This window comes from Lepidothrix coronata, unplaced genomic scaffold (genome assembly GCF_001604755.1).
Source record: "Lepidothrix coronata isolate B3197 unplaced genomic scaffold, Lepidothrix_coronata-1.0 Scaffold46, whole genome shotgun sequence".
NCBI classification, from domain to species: Eukaryota; Metazoa; Chordata; class Aves; order Passeriformes; family Pipridae; genus Lepidothrix; species Lepidothrix coronata.
In genome coordinates, this window is record NW_016690226.1 from 1,890,859 (window position 1) to 1,908,108 (window position 17,250).

At 42.2% G+C, this 17,250-nt stretch overlaps 2 protein-coding genes across 9 annotated transcripts in view; one reads left to right on the forward strand and one right to left on the reverse strand.

Annotated features, from left to right (window-relative positions):
* The first annotated feature begins 1,585 nt into the window (after positions 1–1,585).
* LOC108497266 (beta-1,4-galactosyltransferase 3-like) lies at positions 1,586–8,788 on the forward strand. The gene is made up of 5 exons (XM_017814753.1): positions 1,586–1,847; positions 3,487–3,677; positions 4,243–4,365; positions 7,079–7,183; positions 8,126–8,788. Exons 1-5 carry the CDS (start codon positions 1,638–1,640, stop codon positions 8,265–8,267), a joined length of 771 nt encoding a protein of 256 aa, XP_017670242.1. The 5' UTR covers positions 1,586–1,637; the 3' UTR covers positions 8,268–8,788.
* Positions 8,789–9,713: 925 nt separating this feature from the next.
* The window catches only part of B4GALT4 (beta-1,4-galactosyltransferase 4), a 40,399-nt gene continuing 32,862 nt past the window's right edge, over positions 9,714–17,250 (reverse strand). For all 8 annotated transcript variants that reach the window (XM_017814750.1, XM_017814746.1, XM_017814744.1 and 5 more), the window contains 3 exons: positions 13,229–13,351; positions 10,808–10,912; positions 9,714–10,352 (listed from right to left, as the gene is read on the reverse strand). In XM_017814750.1, the coding sequence (XP_017670239.1) occupies positions 10,211–10,352; positions 10,808–10,912; positions 13,229–13,351 (370 nt within the window). In that variant the 3' untranslated portion in view covers positions 9,714–10,210. The remainder of the gene's footprint in view (positions 10,353–10,807; positions 10,913–13,228; positions 13,352–17,250) is intronic.

Sequence of the window (17,250 nt, forward strand, 5' to 3'; positions counted from 1 at the left end):
CATTTTTATGTTTTTCAGTAGAATTGTAGCAGAGACTTGAATGAAGGATGACCTGGAAGAAGTAGTTTCTGGACTGGCTTAATTAGTCTTAAAATACACCTGTACCTCTTCCTGCTCAAATGAAAACTACTAAGCACCAGGCCTAAACATTTTGCCCTCTCTGAGGCTTCATTATCAGAAGTTTTTAGAGAGAATAATTTACTTCAGTGGTTTGAGACGGAGTCTGACTTACAAGACATGGAATAAGTCAGCTGTAGCATTAAATATGAGCTTGGAAGGAAAAAAAAAAAAATCTCGTTTAGAGCTATTTAAAAAAAAAACCAACAACAAACTTGCCTTACAGACTTCTGGTGAAAAAAAAATATTTTGCCTTTGGTAGCATGGTCTGCAGAGAATTGTTGAATAGAAATGTCACTTGAAATCGTCAGCTTGTAATTATGATTTAGGTGAAAGTTTTTCCCTAGTTCTTTAAAGTATTAGATTTTAATATTGCTCTGCATTTGTGCTTTATTTTCTTAGAAGTTGACAGCTGTAGGAAATCATTAAGACACACTGATTTGTATATAAATGTAACTCTTCTGCTACTTCTGGAAGCTTTTCTCAGTACCCAGGATGACAGGCGTTTAAATAATTGTAGAATTTGTTTATTTATACCATACAGTGAGATTTGTGTTAAAATGGTAATTGATTCTTTTTTTCACTTGTGACTTTTCAAGCTTTTTCACCTAAAGAATGGAAGAATTCATGTAAAAATGCAAATTATTGTTTTTAATTAAGTAAAAACTGTTGAACATATTCAGTATGTTTTGTATTTAAAATTGAGGTGCTGAGTAGAGGAACAGCAAAATGTAGTTTGTTGTGCTACCTTGCACCTGTTCCTGAAAATGTAACACCTTTCTTCCTTCTCATTTCTGTCATCTGCTTCTCCCAACATTTTGAAGTACTGCCTACTTATCACAGTGTATAAAATGAAATAATATAGCAAATACAGCCCTTGTGGCATGTGATTATAACATCAAATTGAACTTGAAACATTTTTTAAGATAAAGCTAACATTTCCTAAAGTACTTGTATTCATCCAGGCTTTAAACTATTTCTCCCCTGACCTGCTGAATATCCATTTGGATGTCTTTGTCCTCAAATTTCTTCTGAAAGAGGCTTAGAGAAATTTTCTAGATGGGTAGCAAAAGCAGATGTGTCTGTTCATCTTGATTAATCTTCAACTCTATTCTTACAGTCAGTACATTATTCAAGGATCTCATCCAAGCAACACGAGACTGTAGGAGGGAGCCAATACCAGGGAAGACCAAGCCGTGCAGGAGCCCAGTTGGACCTGCTGGCTGTGCCAGGACTCGGGATGCCTGGCAGGGAGTGTGCCATCCTGGTACTGAGCCCGCCACCCCTCGCTGTGGAGCCCTGGGGAGGTGACCAGCAGGCAGTGGTGAAATTCCTCCCGTAGGCACAGCTGTGTGGGCCTTGTTAACTGCTCTGTTGTAGGGCTGGTGTCCAAAGCAGTGAACATAGGTAGCTCATCTGGTAGGTCTGAATGAAGGTTGAGAAACATCACTGATCTTACTCTTTTTTGTTTCTCTTTTCTGTCTCTCCTTACAGTTGGTCCGTTAACCATCACCTTCAGGATGCTCCCTAGTGAAAGGATGATCATCAAAAAAAATCCTTTCGTTCAGTCTGGTGGCCACTACAGGCCACCTCACTGCTTCGCCCGCTACAAGTCCGCCATCCTTGTGGCCTACAGGAACCAGGAGAAGTACCTCCACCATCTTCTCTACTACATTCATCCTTTCTTGCAGCGCCAGCAGCTCAGTTACACTATCTACTTGATTCAGCAGGTAAATCTAAATCAAATGTGGTGGTGCAGCTGAGCTTCCCAGTTATGGGTTAGTTCTGAACTTGAAATACACCTGGGTCGGGGCAACCGTCAGTGTCAATACAGACTGGGGGTGAACATATTGAGAGCAGCCCTGCCAAGAAGGACTTGGGGATGCTGTTGGATGAGAGACTGGACATGACCCAGCAATGTGAACTTGCAGCCCTGAAAGCCAAATGTGTCCTGGCCTGCACCAAAAGCAGCGTGGCCAGCAGCATGAGGGAGGTGATTCTGCCCCTCTATTCCACTCTGGTAAGACCCCACCTGGAGTGCTGCATCCAGATCTGGGGTCCCAACACAGGAAGGAGCTGCTGGAGCAAGTCCAGAGGAGGGCCACCAGGGTGATTAGAGGGCTGGAGCACCTCTCCTGTGAGGAAAGGCTAAGAGAACTGAGATTGTTCAGCCTGGAAAAGAGACAGCCTAGGGGTGACCTGGTTGTGGTCTTCCAGTACTTAAAGGGAGTCTACAAAAAAGACTGAGAGAGACCTTTTACAAGAGCATATAGTGACCGGACAAGGAGGAATGGCTTTAAACTGAGAGAGAATACGTTTAGATTAGATAGGAGAAAAAAATTCTTTACTGTGAGGATGGTGAGGCACTGGAACAGGCTGCCCAGAGAAGTTGTGGATGCCCCATCCTTGGAAGTGTTCAAGACCAGGTTGAATGGAGCTCTGAGCTACCTGGTCTAGTGAAAGGTGTCCCTGCCCATGGCAGGGGGTTTGGACCTAGATCATCTTTAAGGTCCCTTCCAAGCCAGGCCATTCAATGATTCTATGAAATATGACTCTTCTAGTATGGAAATACTGTTTTATGCATGGGCTGAGAAGAGATCAGTTACATATTGTCCCACCTCCATGGCTGCTAATGATTGAAATATCGTAACACTTGTCAGGTTCATCATTCCACTACTGATTGGTTCTGTTGGGGATTTTCTTCTAGAGGGATAAGTTGTCATTTAAGTGATACCTTTCATTTTCTTCTGTTTGAGAGCTGAATGTGGTTTGTCTGTAGCTTGTTAGTGTGGCTACTGAGCAAAATCTTAAGACTAAATGCTAAAGTGAAGTTGGATATTTTCAGTCTGCATCAAATACAAACATCTGGCTTGACCCTGCTGAGGGGCAGCCTATGCAGGGCAAACAGCTTTTTGTAACTGAGGTGCACTGGTGTTGCAAAAGATCAGTGGTGAGAGAGCAAGTTTTGGATTCATGAATTAAAACTAATAGTTTATTGGGAGGGAGAAGAAGCTTTTTTGTTTGACCAAGATCTTTTTTTCTCATTTCTAAGCTTTAATAAGCAGTGGTCAGGGCAAACGTGTTGATGTGCAGATGTACCCCTGAGGATTGGCTTATGGATCTCTTGAAAGTCAGCCTTCTTCAGGTGCCAACAGTGTATATAGCCCCCGACACAGCAAAGCTGACAATTGTTGAGAATGTTGTGAAGAGGGTGGGTGAAATCTTCAGAGTTGGGAACATGGAATTTGCAGCCAGTATTGATTCGTTACTGTGTAATTCAATTGAATAAGGCTTTTTTACTAACACAAATTTTTAATTGCGTTACCATCTTTGTTGTTTTGGTGAAGAAATGCAGGTTTTCTTTTCCAGGTGGGGACTGGTTCATTTAACCGAGCAAAGTTACTTAATGTTGGTGTCCGGGAAGCCATGAAGGATGAAGACTGGGACTGCCTTGTGCTGCATGATGTTGACCTAGTACCTGAGAATGACTATAACCTCTACATTTGCGATGAATACTATCCCAAGCATATGGCAAGTGCCATGGATAAGTTTCAGTACATGTAAGTGCCTCCATCTGCTTTCTGTTTATGCATTCTACTTGGTTCACTTTCTGCTTAGAAAGTAGGGATGGGAACAGTAAAAGATAGAACTTTTAAGAGGTTTTCTGTGTGTTAGTTTTGCAGTAGTGACTTCCCTAGAAAAGGATATTCTTGACCTGAGCATGCAATCTTGAACAATTCCTTTGCCTGTAGTTCCCTGTTACACTGTTAGCTCAGCTTGGTAAGTAACTGGCAGGTTTCAGTTTGACTTTCCTTCAAGAATGAAAGTATAAGGGTGGGAAATACTGGATCATATGGAAGATGATGTGATAGGATGCAGGTATTTTAAACTGACCCAAGATATGAAATTTGAAACCAGCTTTACTTTGGTCTACTGTGGGGGAAGATGGCAGGGGACAATGTGGGGAATGATGGGAATTACACTGGGTTTACTACTTTGGGTTTGAGCATTGTAATGACAGTGTCTGTAAAACATATGTGTGACTTGGATCACATTGTTAGATGTGTTAAATGTATTAGGCTTCAATAGTGATGCTTTTTTTGTTGTTTTTTTTTTCTCTTTTAGTCTACCTTACAAGACCTTTTTTGGGGGCGTATCTGCTCTGACTCCAGATCATTACATGAAGATGAATGGGTTTCCAAACACATACTGGGGTGATGGTGGTGAAAATGACGACATTGCTACAAGGTACTAATGCACGGGACAGGCTTAAAATAGCACCAAGCTGGCTAATGAAGTGTAGCATTACCCTAAGAAAGGAACCAAGACATTGTTCCTTAATGTGCTTGCAGTATCATTATAATCCAAAATGCTGTTGGCATTGAGAATGGTTAATATCAGAAGCTGCTCAGAAGCTATGAATCCAATCACTGTGTGCTGGGAAAACAAAGCTTTCTTGGCTCTGGAGAGCAGAATGTTACTTCACATCCTTGTGCCTTTAGTCCAAGGGGTTATAAACACTAGGAGTTGACAAGTGCCTCCTTTGACGTGGACAGCCCCAGCAGAGGGAAGGAATCTGCAAGCTTGACAAATAAGAAGGTACTTACTAATTCTCAGACAGTTGGGAATTTAAGTTAAGTGCATTTAGGTTGCTCCAAGTATTACCTAATCACCAATACTGGGCATTAAGGAACGCAAGGAATTCTATCTTTTGTCTGCAGTGCTGGGTGATAGAGAAGCCTGTGTACTACTGTGAGTCAGTGACAGCAAGAGTTGATGGTCTTTCTTGTACTTGGGTTGCCATGGCAGCAGCATGCTATAGGAGCGAGATGAGTTCAGTTCCAGGTACTCTGCCTCATGCGAATTCCTCAAGTACAGAATCATGGCTGCAGCTTCTTTATTCAGCTTTGCAGTTGCACTGAGCACCTTTATCATCCAGCACAGGCAGGCCCACGGGGAGTTTATAAACCTAAACTGACCATAGAAGGCTTTTTTTTTTTGTCTTGCACAGTGCAACAAGTTATGTGAGGTTTTTCAAAGCAGTTATTTGTCTGGAAATTGAAAGTCAGATTTTCTAACATAGAATTCTTCCTTTGCCTTTCAGATGAAACCAACTAAAAGGTTGTAAGTTTCTGCATTTATGAAAGGAATGGAATGCCAGGAAAATAGATCTTTACATCAAACTCTACAGTACTGGGTCTATTCAGCTGTTCTTAGGACCTCTTAGGCATCTAATGTGGTTCTCGGTATGAGGGATAAAGGATCATGCCGGCTATGCATAGGAGTGCACTTCCTTGAAGAGACTCCTGGAAGACAAGTGGATTATGTAGCTCCCAAAATAGGCCTTTCTTGAAGGGAATTAGATCATATGTTTTCAGAGAAAACTTATATTAATGATTAGCAATGTTTTGGCCCAGAGATACATGTAGGCCGTGGACAGTGCCTGTTAATGATTTATTCACATTCTGAAGTCTCAACCTGCCTAAGTTAGAAATGAGCTGCTGTTCTTAAATGACCACCTGGTATTTGGATTTTAGGAGGTGCTTAAGCACTTCTTACCGTGTAGCAACAAAATTAATGACTTTTTTGACATTGCAATGTCCAATTTCAAAAAGTCCTGTGTACAATTTTTTTTTCTGGGATGCTGCTTATTAAAGCAGAGCTAGTGGCAAAAAAATTGCTGGCTGCTACTTACATTTGGCAGACTGCAGAACTGTATTAGGTGTAGCAAACACCAGGATCTACCTTCTCTTAGAGGAAAACAGTATTCGAATTGGAACCACTTATGTGTTTACATTATCAACTACAAGAAAGCCTGTTGGGTTCTTCTTAACAGTAAATTAATGGAATAACTGCACCATATGACAGTTTAATTTTGCGATGCAAAAACTGTAACAGCAAATCTAGTTTAGTGTTCTTGCTTGTCTCTTTATGATTGAATGTGCCATAAGCTTATGTTCAGAAAACAACAAACATCATCTAAAACTCGATCTGAAATAATAGTATTATAACACTGTCAGTAAAGTGTTATAATACTCTGATGGCTCTAAACTAACAAATACTTTCAGTTCTGTGGCCTCTTTCAGCTTTATAACATTCCTGCTATATCAGATCTCGATGGAACGCAGTCAAATGCTCGAAACATGCCAGTTAGATAACCTCAACTGAGCAAACATTCATTCTTACATTCAGAGAAATCTTCTTTGTGTAAGGGCTGTCCTGTGATAACAGAGGTTTGGTAGCCATTGCACTATTAAAGGCACTTCTTATTGGCAAACTAACATAGGTGCCATCAGCAGTGGGTTGTGGGTTGCTTGAGAGTCACCCAAAATGCTGTTTTTAGGAGCTCTGTTCTAGAATTCTGAGCCTTCAGTTCACTCATGTCTTATCTAACTGTCCCACAGCTGAGCTCACATTTGCTCACATTTGTTTATCTGGTGACTGTATTTATCACTAATCTTCTATGAACCAGTATAATCAGGCCATCTGAATGAATGGCACTTCTCAAAGAACCGAAAGTCTTAATCTGGTTTTGAAACTTAGGACTGGCTTCCTTTCAGAAACTGCAAGTTTGAGGTCTTTTTTTTTTTTTTTTTTTTTTTTTTTTTTTTTTTTTTTTTTTTTTTTTGTTTAGGACAAAAAGGACCTCTAGGCAGCAAAAGCTTTGCTCTGAGTAGGAAGTGGAATAATGATTTTGTCAAATTCATAGAAATTGCTCTTAAATGCTCTGTATGTTTTTGCTCATTCCCTGCTTGTCATAATCCTCTTGTACCCTGTGGAAGTGCACTGCAGCTGGGAGCTTTCTAGCCCAAGCTTGGCCTCGACCCTGCTAGAGAAGATCATGTGCTGCTTCTGCATTTTGTTTTTATTGCATTAACACTGAAAATCATCTCTGACTATAACTAAGTCTAGAAACAGCATCTTTATGCCTAAGCAAGTATTTTTATATGTTGTTTTAAAGGATTCAGTTAGCAGGAATGAAAATAGTCCGGACATCACCTCACCTTGGACGCTACAAAGTGATGAACTACGAGGAAGACACAGAGATGCAAGAGCCTTGGAGAAGGTAACTGTGTGGGTTGGGGGCTACTCTTTGCCTTGTAGCAGGCAGAGTATTACTGTCATCTTCCCCAGAACAGGCAGTAAATATACCTCATGTTGCTGCTGCTTCTTCTGCTTTAGGGAGGCTATTTAAAAGCAGCTCCCAGCCAGTTTCAACTGAATCACTGGTCTCCTGTCTTTGCATGTGAAGGGTTTCTCCTCGTTTCCTACCTTTTTTTCCTGTTGTGAAGATACATTGTAGCTAGGAAGCTAACACATGTCAGACTTAAGCACCAAATAATTCAGGGAGTAAAACTTTAGGAAAAAATACTGCCTGTCTTGTAAATAGAGAGAGTTCACTTTGAAGAGGCACTTTGTTACAACTTCCCCATAATAAAAACTTGCTCTTCAATCTGTGTGGAGTTACAATGTGCCAGTAAAATAGTGGAAAGCAGTATTCTCGCTTGAAGACGTCAGAGGTGCTATGACAGACTTTATCTAACACTGTTTTATATAGAAGAGCTGGAGGAGGGTGTTGGGTCAAGTGTGGTGGAGGCTTCTCATACGGACAGTGCAGATTTCCCTTTATCATCTCAAAACTCAGGTTTCCATAACAACCCTGTCTAAAAACCTACCTACAGCAGCCTATGTACACCATTGCTGCAAGCCTCTGTTGCACTCCCAGGTTTCTCTAAGCAGCTGCCAGCTTCCTGGGCTTTGGCAGACTGTAGCTGCCACCTCACTGGTCTCCCTGTTTGATTAGGGTCCAGTCCAAATTGTCTTCCTTGTTCAGAAAACTCAGTGTGAATTTACTGTAATCTGTTTATTCTGTATCATGTGGGAAGAGTTTTCTCAGGGCTTTTCTGCTACCCCCTTGAGCCCTCTAGAATCCTCTTTGTTTCTTCTGCAGCTTCAGCTGCAAACGTCGCCTTCGTTCTTCTAACTGCAGGTATTCTTCCTTCCTCAGGCCTACTTCTCAACACAACACCAGGAAAACATGGAAAGCTGATGGAATGAATTCATTACAATTCAGGCTCCTTTCCAGGACAAAGCATCCTCTTTATACCAAGATCACTGTGGACATAGGATATGTTCCCCCATTCTCTTAAGAGACTGAAAACAAAAGCAGAGGTTGGGTGCAGCCTGGGCATTCAGCTGCTACCTCCCATTGTCCTGTGCAGTCTGCACCACCTGAGACTAATCCTTTTGCCTTTCATGCATTTCACTTTTCTTCAAACTGTTTAAGATTTAGAAGGACAGGCTTCAGGAATAGGATATGACAGCTAATAAGCAGGCTCTGGCTTACTGTAAAAATTGTCCACGTCACTGTAAAACTAACTACTGAGCCAAGTGTCTTTGACAGTAAGCTGATCCAAGGTTTCTGGAACCTTTGTTCCATAACTGGACAGCTCTGTCCTGCTTTGTACTTAAGTGTTAATTAGGATGCAAGCCATTCTGTCAGAATGGCCTCTGAAGTGTTATATTTTGAGAAAGTGTTGAAGCCAGTCACAGTTCTGTAAATATCCTTTGTGAATTTGAGTAAAATAAATTGAGTTCTGTGTTAGGCTTAAGAGTTTTATAAAATATTAAGTAAGAGTGTAATAAAAGAGAAAGTTGCCCTGAAACCAAACAAACCGGAGCTTAAGTCCCTGCTTTTCTTTCTGGCCTGATCCATCAGTGTTTAAATGTTTTTATTCTAGCTATGCTACAGCTATACTGTAAGTAATGCAGGCTGAATGGGACCTGAGGCTGTCACCTAGTGTAACCTCCTGCTCAGAGCAGGGAAATTAATCTAGTACTTCAGTTGTTGCTCAGATATGAATAATCATTCAAGGTTGAGCAGTCTTCAACATAAAATACTTCTAAAAATTAAATACTAGAGGAAAAACTAAGTAAAACATGTCAACAGTGGAGCTGTGACCCTGGCAGGAATGCATTTGTACTTACCTGAGACTGACACATTCTGCCCAAGCCCCTTGCCCTTGCTGTAAACTTTCTCTGTCTGCCCAGTGTGTCTGTAGCATTGCCTGCCAGGTCCAGTTATTTTGAGAGCAGGACACTGGGTATTTCTGCTTGTTACTTGAAGATAAAAAAAATTCCTTGTTCACTGAAAAGCTGCATCTATCCCACTATACCTAAAAAACATTTAAAGCTTCAGTTTTCTCTACAGTTGAAATATGTCCTAAAAGAAACTCTCCTGAGCCTGGCTTCACATTTACATATAAAAACAGTTAAGTATAATACAGTAAGGCAAGTGCTCTAATCAAGATTTTAGCACAAATCCTGTAGCACAGTGGAACAGTTAGTTATCTTTCACCTGTCTTCTTCAGCAAGACTCAAAAATAATAATAGCCTGGGTATGTATACAAATACACAGTCTACTAACAGCGTGGCCTAAAATGTGGAGAGGATTTTCTCTCTCTGACACAGCTGGCTACTGCTTTTCTTTCCAGATCCCCGGAGAATAACACACATCCTGCTGCAGCATCGAGATTTTGATCACTGCCACAGTCCCTCAGCAGGGGATGCTGCAGATTGAAGGATGAGAGACACTATGGAGTTCAGCAGACTGCATTTATTGAGAGATTTTTAACATTTCCTTGACCATTACCATTATTGCCCTTGCCTCACGCGCAGTTTTTACTCAGGCTAGAAAAAATTAGCTTTTCTCATTAAGTTTGTAGTTGTTGACGAATTCTTGTGCTTTTAATAAGATCATGGAAAAGTTTAGAAATAGTTGCAAATCAAAATTTTTTTCAGTGACTTAGTTCAAGTCCTTTCACTGGACCAGCCCAAACAAGGACACTTTTGTAAATATCCCAGCAAAAAGTGCATAGAAGAACAGGAGGACCTGTCCCTCAGGTCAGTCCATAGCTCCAGTCCTCACAAAAGGAAGTTTTCAACCAATCAATTAGATGCTGTGAAGGAACACTTTACTTTCTTCTTTGCTACTGAAGCACTCTTCCAAACAGAGTGCCAGAAGCCCTCTGCTCTAACAGCAGCCACAAACAAGATCTGTTGCCACTTCCTATAACCTGTGTGGTGCTCGCCACTATGAGACCTTGGGCTGCACACTGAAGTCCACTGTAATGTTGATGTACAATGGGTTGTGTTCCACTGAGAGCAGTTTGTATGAACAAGAATTCAGCCCGTCTGTTTTCCATGTTCTAGATACCTGACGTAGAAGCTTCATTCTGAGGAGAAAGAGGAGAAAAATCTTCATTGATATGCACAGGAGAGGAGTTTTGACCTCTTTCCCACTAACTAGTAAATTTGGCAGTAGTAACAGCTACTGCCATTACCTATCTAGTGGGAATGTAAAGTCCTGTTTTTCCTGTCCTCAACACAGACAATCAGATATGGAGCAAAAAAGTCCTTTGGTTTAATCTCTGAAATCATATGCTTAAATCATATCCATATAACTATAACTTTGGAAGTTTCTAAGGCACACCACCCAGTCAGTTCTACAAAGATCTCAGGTACAGAAAAACTGCCAGCTGTGAACAGTGTTGTCACAGGGGTGGCCCCCAGAGCCCCTGGGTACCACAAAATGCCTATTTGGCCTAGAGCAAAGACCTTGTCCCCCCAGGTGCCTGGCTCCCAGACTCAGACCAGGACAATGCAAGGTGGAACACTGTTCTTGACTCACCTCTCTCGATTCTCCTCATTGCCATGGTCTCGGTTGTGGAAAATCATCGTGTACCTGGCTACATCAGCAGATGGCCTCACCACCTTCATCTTCTGCAACTCAACCCTGGAAGAAGCAATACTGGTATGAGGAAGACAACAGCTATAAGCCAGCTGTTAAGGGAAAAGAAAAAAAAAAAAAAACAAAAACTGAAAAACTCATCTGCATCTCTTCTACAACCCATTTTGCCAGCAAAATGAGGCTCAGAGTTGCATTTCTGGAGAAAAGGTTTGGTAGGGTGACATACACACCTTTCTTTTAAACAGAAGCAGATAGTACAGTAGAGATCACACAGAGCTTAGGCACACATCATACAGCAGAGTATGTTTACATTAGTATTGACTGGTCTGCTCTGTAGCAAGTTTCCACACCTTTTGCAACAAGTTTATCTCAACTCCTGCAATAAAACCCCCATACTTAATAGTTCTTCACTTAAAAAGAAGGGAAAAAAAAAAAAAAGCTTGTTTTCTTCTTTAATGGCTGCAAAAATTCTTATTTGTTCACATGAAGAAAATTTCTTTGAGAACAATGCCAGAAACACTGAGCCCCAAGCACGGATTTAAGTGTCTGACATCAGGCACTTGGTTGGAGCTTTTGACCTTAAACATATCTGTGGAACACAACAATTTTGCTCTGACAGCAGAAAGGGTTTACATCATGACAATGGAATTAAGGAATAGTCCACCTCTTTGCTAGTAACTCAGCAGCTGAAACAGCAATAGGAAACCAAGATTTGAAAAAACTTGAGCCCCTTTCAGATTTCAAATTACTTTGTAGCAGTAAATTATGAAACAACTACAACAAATGATCTGAAAAGTCGCTTGGTGATGCATGCCTTAGGACGGGCCTGGAGGCAGTACAGTAGGACCCGAGAGCCCTCCAGGCCTGAGTTCTGACAGCACTGAAGGGATGCTGCCATCTGCTGACTTCACTCAGAAAGGCTCCAAGGATGTCTCTGCGCAACCCGCCGAGGCAGCAAACTTGCCCTTACCTACCCCTGCAAACTGTCTCCATCCCAGCTCAAGACCCACCCAAGAGGAAAGGCAGGAGAAGTTGCAGTGCACACGCTGTTTTGTATGACTTGGTTTCCACACCAAGACCAACAGCTGCAAATTTAAGAGGTGCCACGCACAAGCATCACTTTCAATTCCAACCCCTTGAAAACATCATAGAGACTCTCAGTAAGTCCTGCTGGTCTGCTGCACAGCTGCTTCTCCAGTGCCCACAGGAATATCTGAAACACCACTGTCACCCACGGGAAGCTGGGAAATAAGATGGTACCAAGCCACCCACGATAAAAGCCAGCTCCCAAGAGGTCACTGAGAAGCTGGTGTGTCTAGGTAGGGGTAGGAAGGAAAAAAAGTGATTAAGAAGGGAGGAAATCCATGTCTCCAGTAGACCTTTTAAATTTCTTGAGATACAGTTGACTAATTACTAAACTGACACAGAAGAAAAGCTTTCATTTGGAAGTTCCTAACTTTAACACACTTGATCCCCTGTGCAATTATGTAACATCACCAGGGATATGACTTTTATGTCCCCAACATAAAAGTCCCCCCCTTTTAATCAGCTGAAAAGGATAACCACTTAAGAACGACAGTTTGTAACCCACGTTACAAACCAACTCTGCCAGCAGAGTTTGCAGGGCTGTGGGGTTTTTTTTCTGTTGTTTGTGGGGGTTTTCCCCCCCTTCACCAACAGCAGTGCAGGATTAGAGGTTTCTTCTTAGGCACAGCGCAAAAGATCAACGTAAGTTTTGCTGACTTCCTTGCCCCACTAAACATCTCTCAACTAACAAACTCACCCTACTTCAACAGACACATCTGCAAAACTAGTTTTAACAAGAGCAAAGGATATATGCATATATATGCAGCCTTTCTAAAATTCAAATTGTTTGCTAACTTTACAATAATCAACAGCACCCGCATACAAACTAAGCCCTGGCCAGAGTAAATCATGGTAGTCAGTGAACGCAAAACACCCAGTCCCACCAAAACACTCTCACACTTGCAAAGTACTGGAACTGAATACCTTTGTGTCTCTGGCAAACCATACTCCAAATTCAATCTCATTATTTCCATTATAACCAATTTCCAAGCAAGAATACAAATACTGTGTGGCTGAGACAAAGCCAAAACAAACCAAGCAAATACCTTAACCCACCCCCAACCATCAACAATGCTGTTAGGAAGAGAATGAGGTCTCAGGCATGCCTAACCCTTGCAAAGAGGAAACTGCTCACAGAACTGGATCTTGCACTTCCAATCCCCACTGCAATACTGTTTGGAACTGAAGGCCCCTGTAGTGTTCTACTTTTGGAAGCTTGGCTTGAAGTCACACCAATTTTTAAGAAATTTTTTAAACCAATTTCTCATTGTTTACCTGATTCGAAGGTCATCATCTTCTCCACCCCAACCCCAGTAGTTGTTAGAGAATCCATTCACTTTGGAAAACTGATCTCTTGTTAGAGCAGTTACACCTCCAAAATATCCCCGGTACCGTAACCTAGAGGTACACAAGAAGAGAGAATGAAGAATTAAATGTCAAATTTTAACGACAATCAAAATATCACCCTGAAACTCCAGATCTAGACTTGTCTTTCACAGAGTTAATGGTGCACAAATCCTTGTAGCTGGTCCTGTTCTCTTCCTCTTTTGACAAAAAGATGGTGATTTGCTTTAGGCCAGAAAAAGTTAACCCTCCAACAGAGAGAATGGAGTCTTCTTCAGTAGCTTCTCTCTTTTTACACGATTCCCCTTGCCAGCCAAAAAGACACTTCACCTCAGGGACTCTGATGTGTAGAAAACAAACAAAGCTACACACTAACATAGTGGAAGCTTTGCAGTAATGATGGCAAGCCATTGACTATCTTAAGAGCTGAATCTGAAAAACTTGGAATGAAATCAGCTCACAGCAAGGGGGCATGTGCTATGGGATATTGCAAGAACAATTCCAGGGTAAGGCACAGTGCAAGTTACTTAGTAACTCAATGTAATGGAGCTGAGCTCTAAAGGAGATTAATTTCTAACTTCTACTTTCCTCCTCCTGAAAATTGCACCTACTTTAAAAAGGTGTTTACATACCATGCTTACTTATCTCCTTACGCCATTCTGCTAACTGCTTTTTATTATGCCCTCCTCTCTCTTGGCCCTTAAGGGAACATTACAAAACAGCCTCTACCACCCTGTCCCTGTCAATTCCGGTGATGTGCACGTGGCTGCAAATTGCATTTGGATTTCTACCTGTATGTGAATCTTAACAGATGAACACATTGCCAGGGTTAGGAAGTATCCATCGTGGTAATTTACATGCCAGACAAACAAAGATGCAATGCTTATTATTATTCCTGGTTTACCATGAACATAATTTAAAAGACACCAAGAAAAAAAAAAAAAACCAACAAAAAAACACCCTCAGACTATTTTTTCTGGCTGATTTTTGTTCCTGCTCAGAGCAGGGTCTGCTAGAGCGAGTTGCTGAGGACCATGTCCATTCAGGTTCCGTGCATCTCCAAGGATGGAGACTCCATAATATCTCTGGGCAGCCTGATGCAGTATTTGACCACTCTCACACTAAAAAAGCTTTTTCATATGTGTAAATGGAATTTCCTGTATCTCAGTTTGTGCCCATTGCCTCTTGCCTTTCACTGAGAAGGGTCTGGCTGCACCACCTCTACTCCCTTCCATCAGGTACGTACAGACCTTGCCAAGACCCACCTCTGCCTTCTCTGCTCCAAGTCGAACAGTCCCAGCACTCTCAACCTCCTTTCACATGTCAGATCTGCAATCCCTTAATCATCTTCACAGCTCTTCTCTGGACTTGCTCCAGGACATCCAAGTTTTTGTTGTGCTGGGCAACCCGGAACTGGACAAAGCACTCCAGGTTTCATCTCCATGGTGCTGAGTAGAAGGGAACAATCACCTACCTTCCTCAACCTGCTGGCAAATCCCCTCCTAATGCAGTCCAAGATGCTAAGGGTACATCACTGGCCCAGACCCTTTTCTGTAAAGCTGCTTTCCAGTTAGCTGTCCTCCAGCAGCTACTGGTGCATGAAGTTACTTCTCTTCAGGAGCAGGACTCTGCATTTCCATTTGTTGAAATTCTTTAGATTCCTGTTGGCCACCTTCTCCAGCCTGACAAAGGCCCTGGTACATAAACCACCCCTCCAAGATTTCTATCTTCTGAAAACTTGCTTAGGATGCGATCTGCCCTATCTTCCAGGTTACTAATGAAGATACTAATTAGCATCAGCCCTAGTATTAAATTCTGGAGTAAGCCACTAGTGACTGGTCTCCAGCTGGACTTCGCTCCACTGATCAGAACCCTTTGAGCCCAGCAGTTCTGACAGTTTTATCCCATGTCACTGTCCACTTATTAGTCCATACTTCATCCTTTTGTCAATGGGGCTATTATGGGAGACAGTGTTGAAAGCCGTTTTTAAGATAAACATTATCCACTACTCTTCCCTCATCCACCAAGCTACTCAAATCAGAGAAGGCTATCAAGTTGGTCAGGCATGACTTGTGAACAGATTTGTTCTCTCTCCTCTATCTCCTCTCTTGGAGGAGACCAACCATAACATAGAGGAGGCCCCATCAAATTTTAATTATACATTACTACCTTGAGATTTCTGCTATAGGTACTCCAGAGAAATGCAGTGAACAGGTGGAATGGACAGCAAGAAGGTCCCATAAGCAGCAATAGCAGGGGAGAGCCTTCCCCAGTCCTGCTTTCAGGCTGCACTGCCAGTCACTAACAGTACCATATCCCCCTATTCCAGCAGCCTAGCAGGGTTTGGGAACTGACTGCCCACCCAGGCATCCACATATGGTACCCCACTGCTTGCTTATGCACCCCATAACTCCCCTACACCACTGGAGAGGCAGACATTGAAGGAGCCAGAGCTGGGATGCACCAGGAAGAGTGTGGCCTGCAGGTTGAGGGAGGTGATCCTCCCCCTCTACTCAGCCCTAGTGAGGCCACATCTGGAGTTCAGTTCTGGTCTCCACAGTTCAAGAAAGACGAGGAGCTACTGGAGAGGGTCCAGAGGAGGTTACAAAGATGATGAGGGGTCTGGAGCATCTCTCTTATGAAGAGAGACTGCAGGAGCTGGGCCTGGTTAGTCTGGAGAAGAGAAAACTGAGAGGGGATCTCATCAATGCATATAAATATCTCAAAGGCAGGTGCCAAGAGGATGGTGCCAGACTCTTTTCCACGCTTTCCAAGGACAAAGAGCAATCGCCATAAACTAAACCATAAGAAGGTACCTCAACATGAGAAAGAACTTCTTTACACTGAGGGTGGCAAAGCACTGGAACAGGCTGCCTAGGAAGGTCATGGAGTCTCTAGAGACATTTAAAACCCACCTGGATGAGTTTATGTGTCACTTGCTTAAGGTGACATCTTAGCAGGGGGGGTTGGACTAGATGATCTCCAGAGGTCCCTTCCAACCCTAACAATTCAGTGACTGTGTACCCAGGACAGTTGCCCACTCAACCCTCCTCAGGCAGCACAGAACTGGCAGGGCCCAGGCATGTCTTGCATCTAAAGTGACATCATCTGCAAAAATGCACCTCTGTAACAATGTTCAACCACCTCTTCCCTGAAGACAAGAGAATACTAGCTCCTCCATAATTTTTAAAATCGGTCTGAAGAAACCATACTATAGGAATGGTCAAACAGGAAATGATGTTGAGCTGGTCTCAAAGAAATAGCTTTGCTAGGACAAAAAAACTTTTTCCACCCTTATCTTCAAAGCCTTAATACATAAACCTTCTATCTAAAGAATCTAAAACTGAGCTGTAGTTTATGTAGCTAAAGATAAGGCACTGGCTCTCCAAAGAAGCACGGTTGCTAAGATTACTGTGCACTGGATCACCACAGGAGATATGCCCCTGGAAGAAAAACATCCCCCACAAGGAAACTCAAAAACAAGCAAATAAACAAACAGACCAAAAAAAAAAAAAAAAAAAACCCACATTCATGCCCCAGATACTTTGTGTTAATACAGAATATGTGTGATTTCAGTTTTCTCTACCTTATCTGAGCAATATGTCTCAGCATGCTCACCTCAGCTGCAGCAAAACACTGAGGTCACCCATGTGGGATTTCAACCTGTGGTCTCAGCTCAGTTCAAGTATCATTCTTGAGTCCCTTCAGATATATCCAGGAATTCCCGTGAAAGTAGAGCATTATTATCCCCACTTCATGGATGTGTAAACACAGGCAGTGACACAGAAAAGCTACGAATCAAATTCAAACCACCAGTAGTCTAGTGAATGCCGGTGCACGGTATTCCCAACAAAAACATTTAGTCTGTACTCTTTAAAGCCAAAGCATAAAGCTGACCTATACCAAGAGCTCCTTTACATAAACAGGAGAAACATGAGAAGACTAACAGTAAG

What these genes read in the sequence shown, in the direction of transcription:
- LOC108497266 (XM_017814753.1), top strand. Translation starts at nt 1,638, where the DNA reads ATGCTCCCTAGTGAAAGGATGATCATCAAAAAAAATCCTTTCGTTCAG. An exon ending in ATGGATAAGTTTCAGTACAT is followed by an intron (nt 3,678 to 4,242) that starts GTAAGTGCCTCC and finishes TTTCTCTTTTAG; the next exon opens with TCTACCTTACAAGACCTTTT. An exon ending in ATGCAAGAGCCTTGGAGAAG is followed by an intron (nt 7,184 to 8,125) that starts GTAACTGTGTGG and finishes TTCCTTCCTCAG; the next exon opens with GCCTACTTCTCAACACAACA.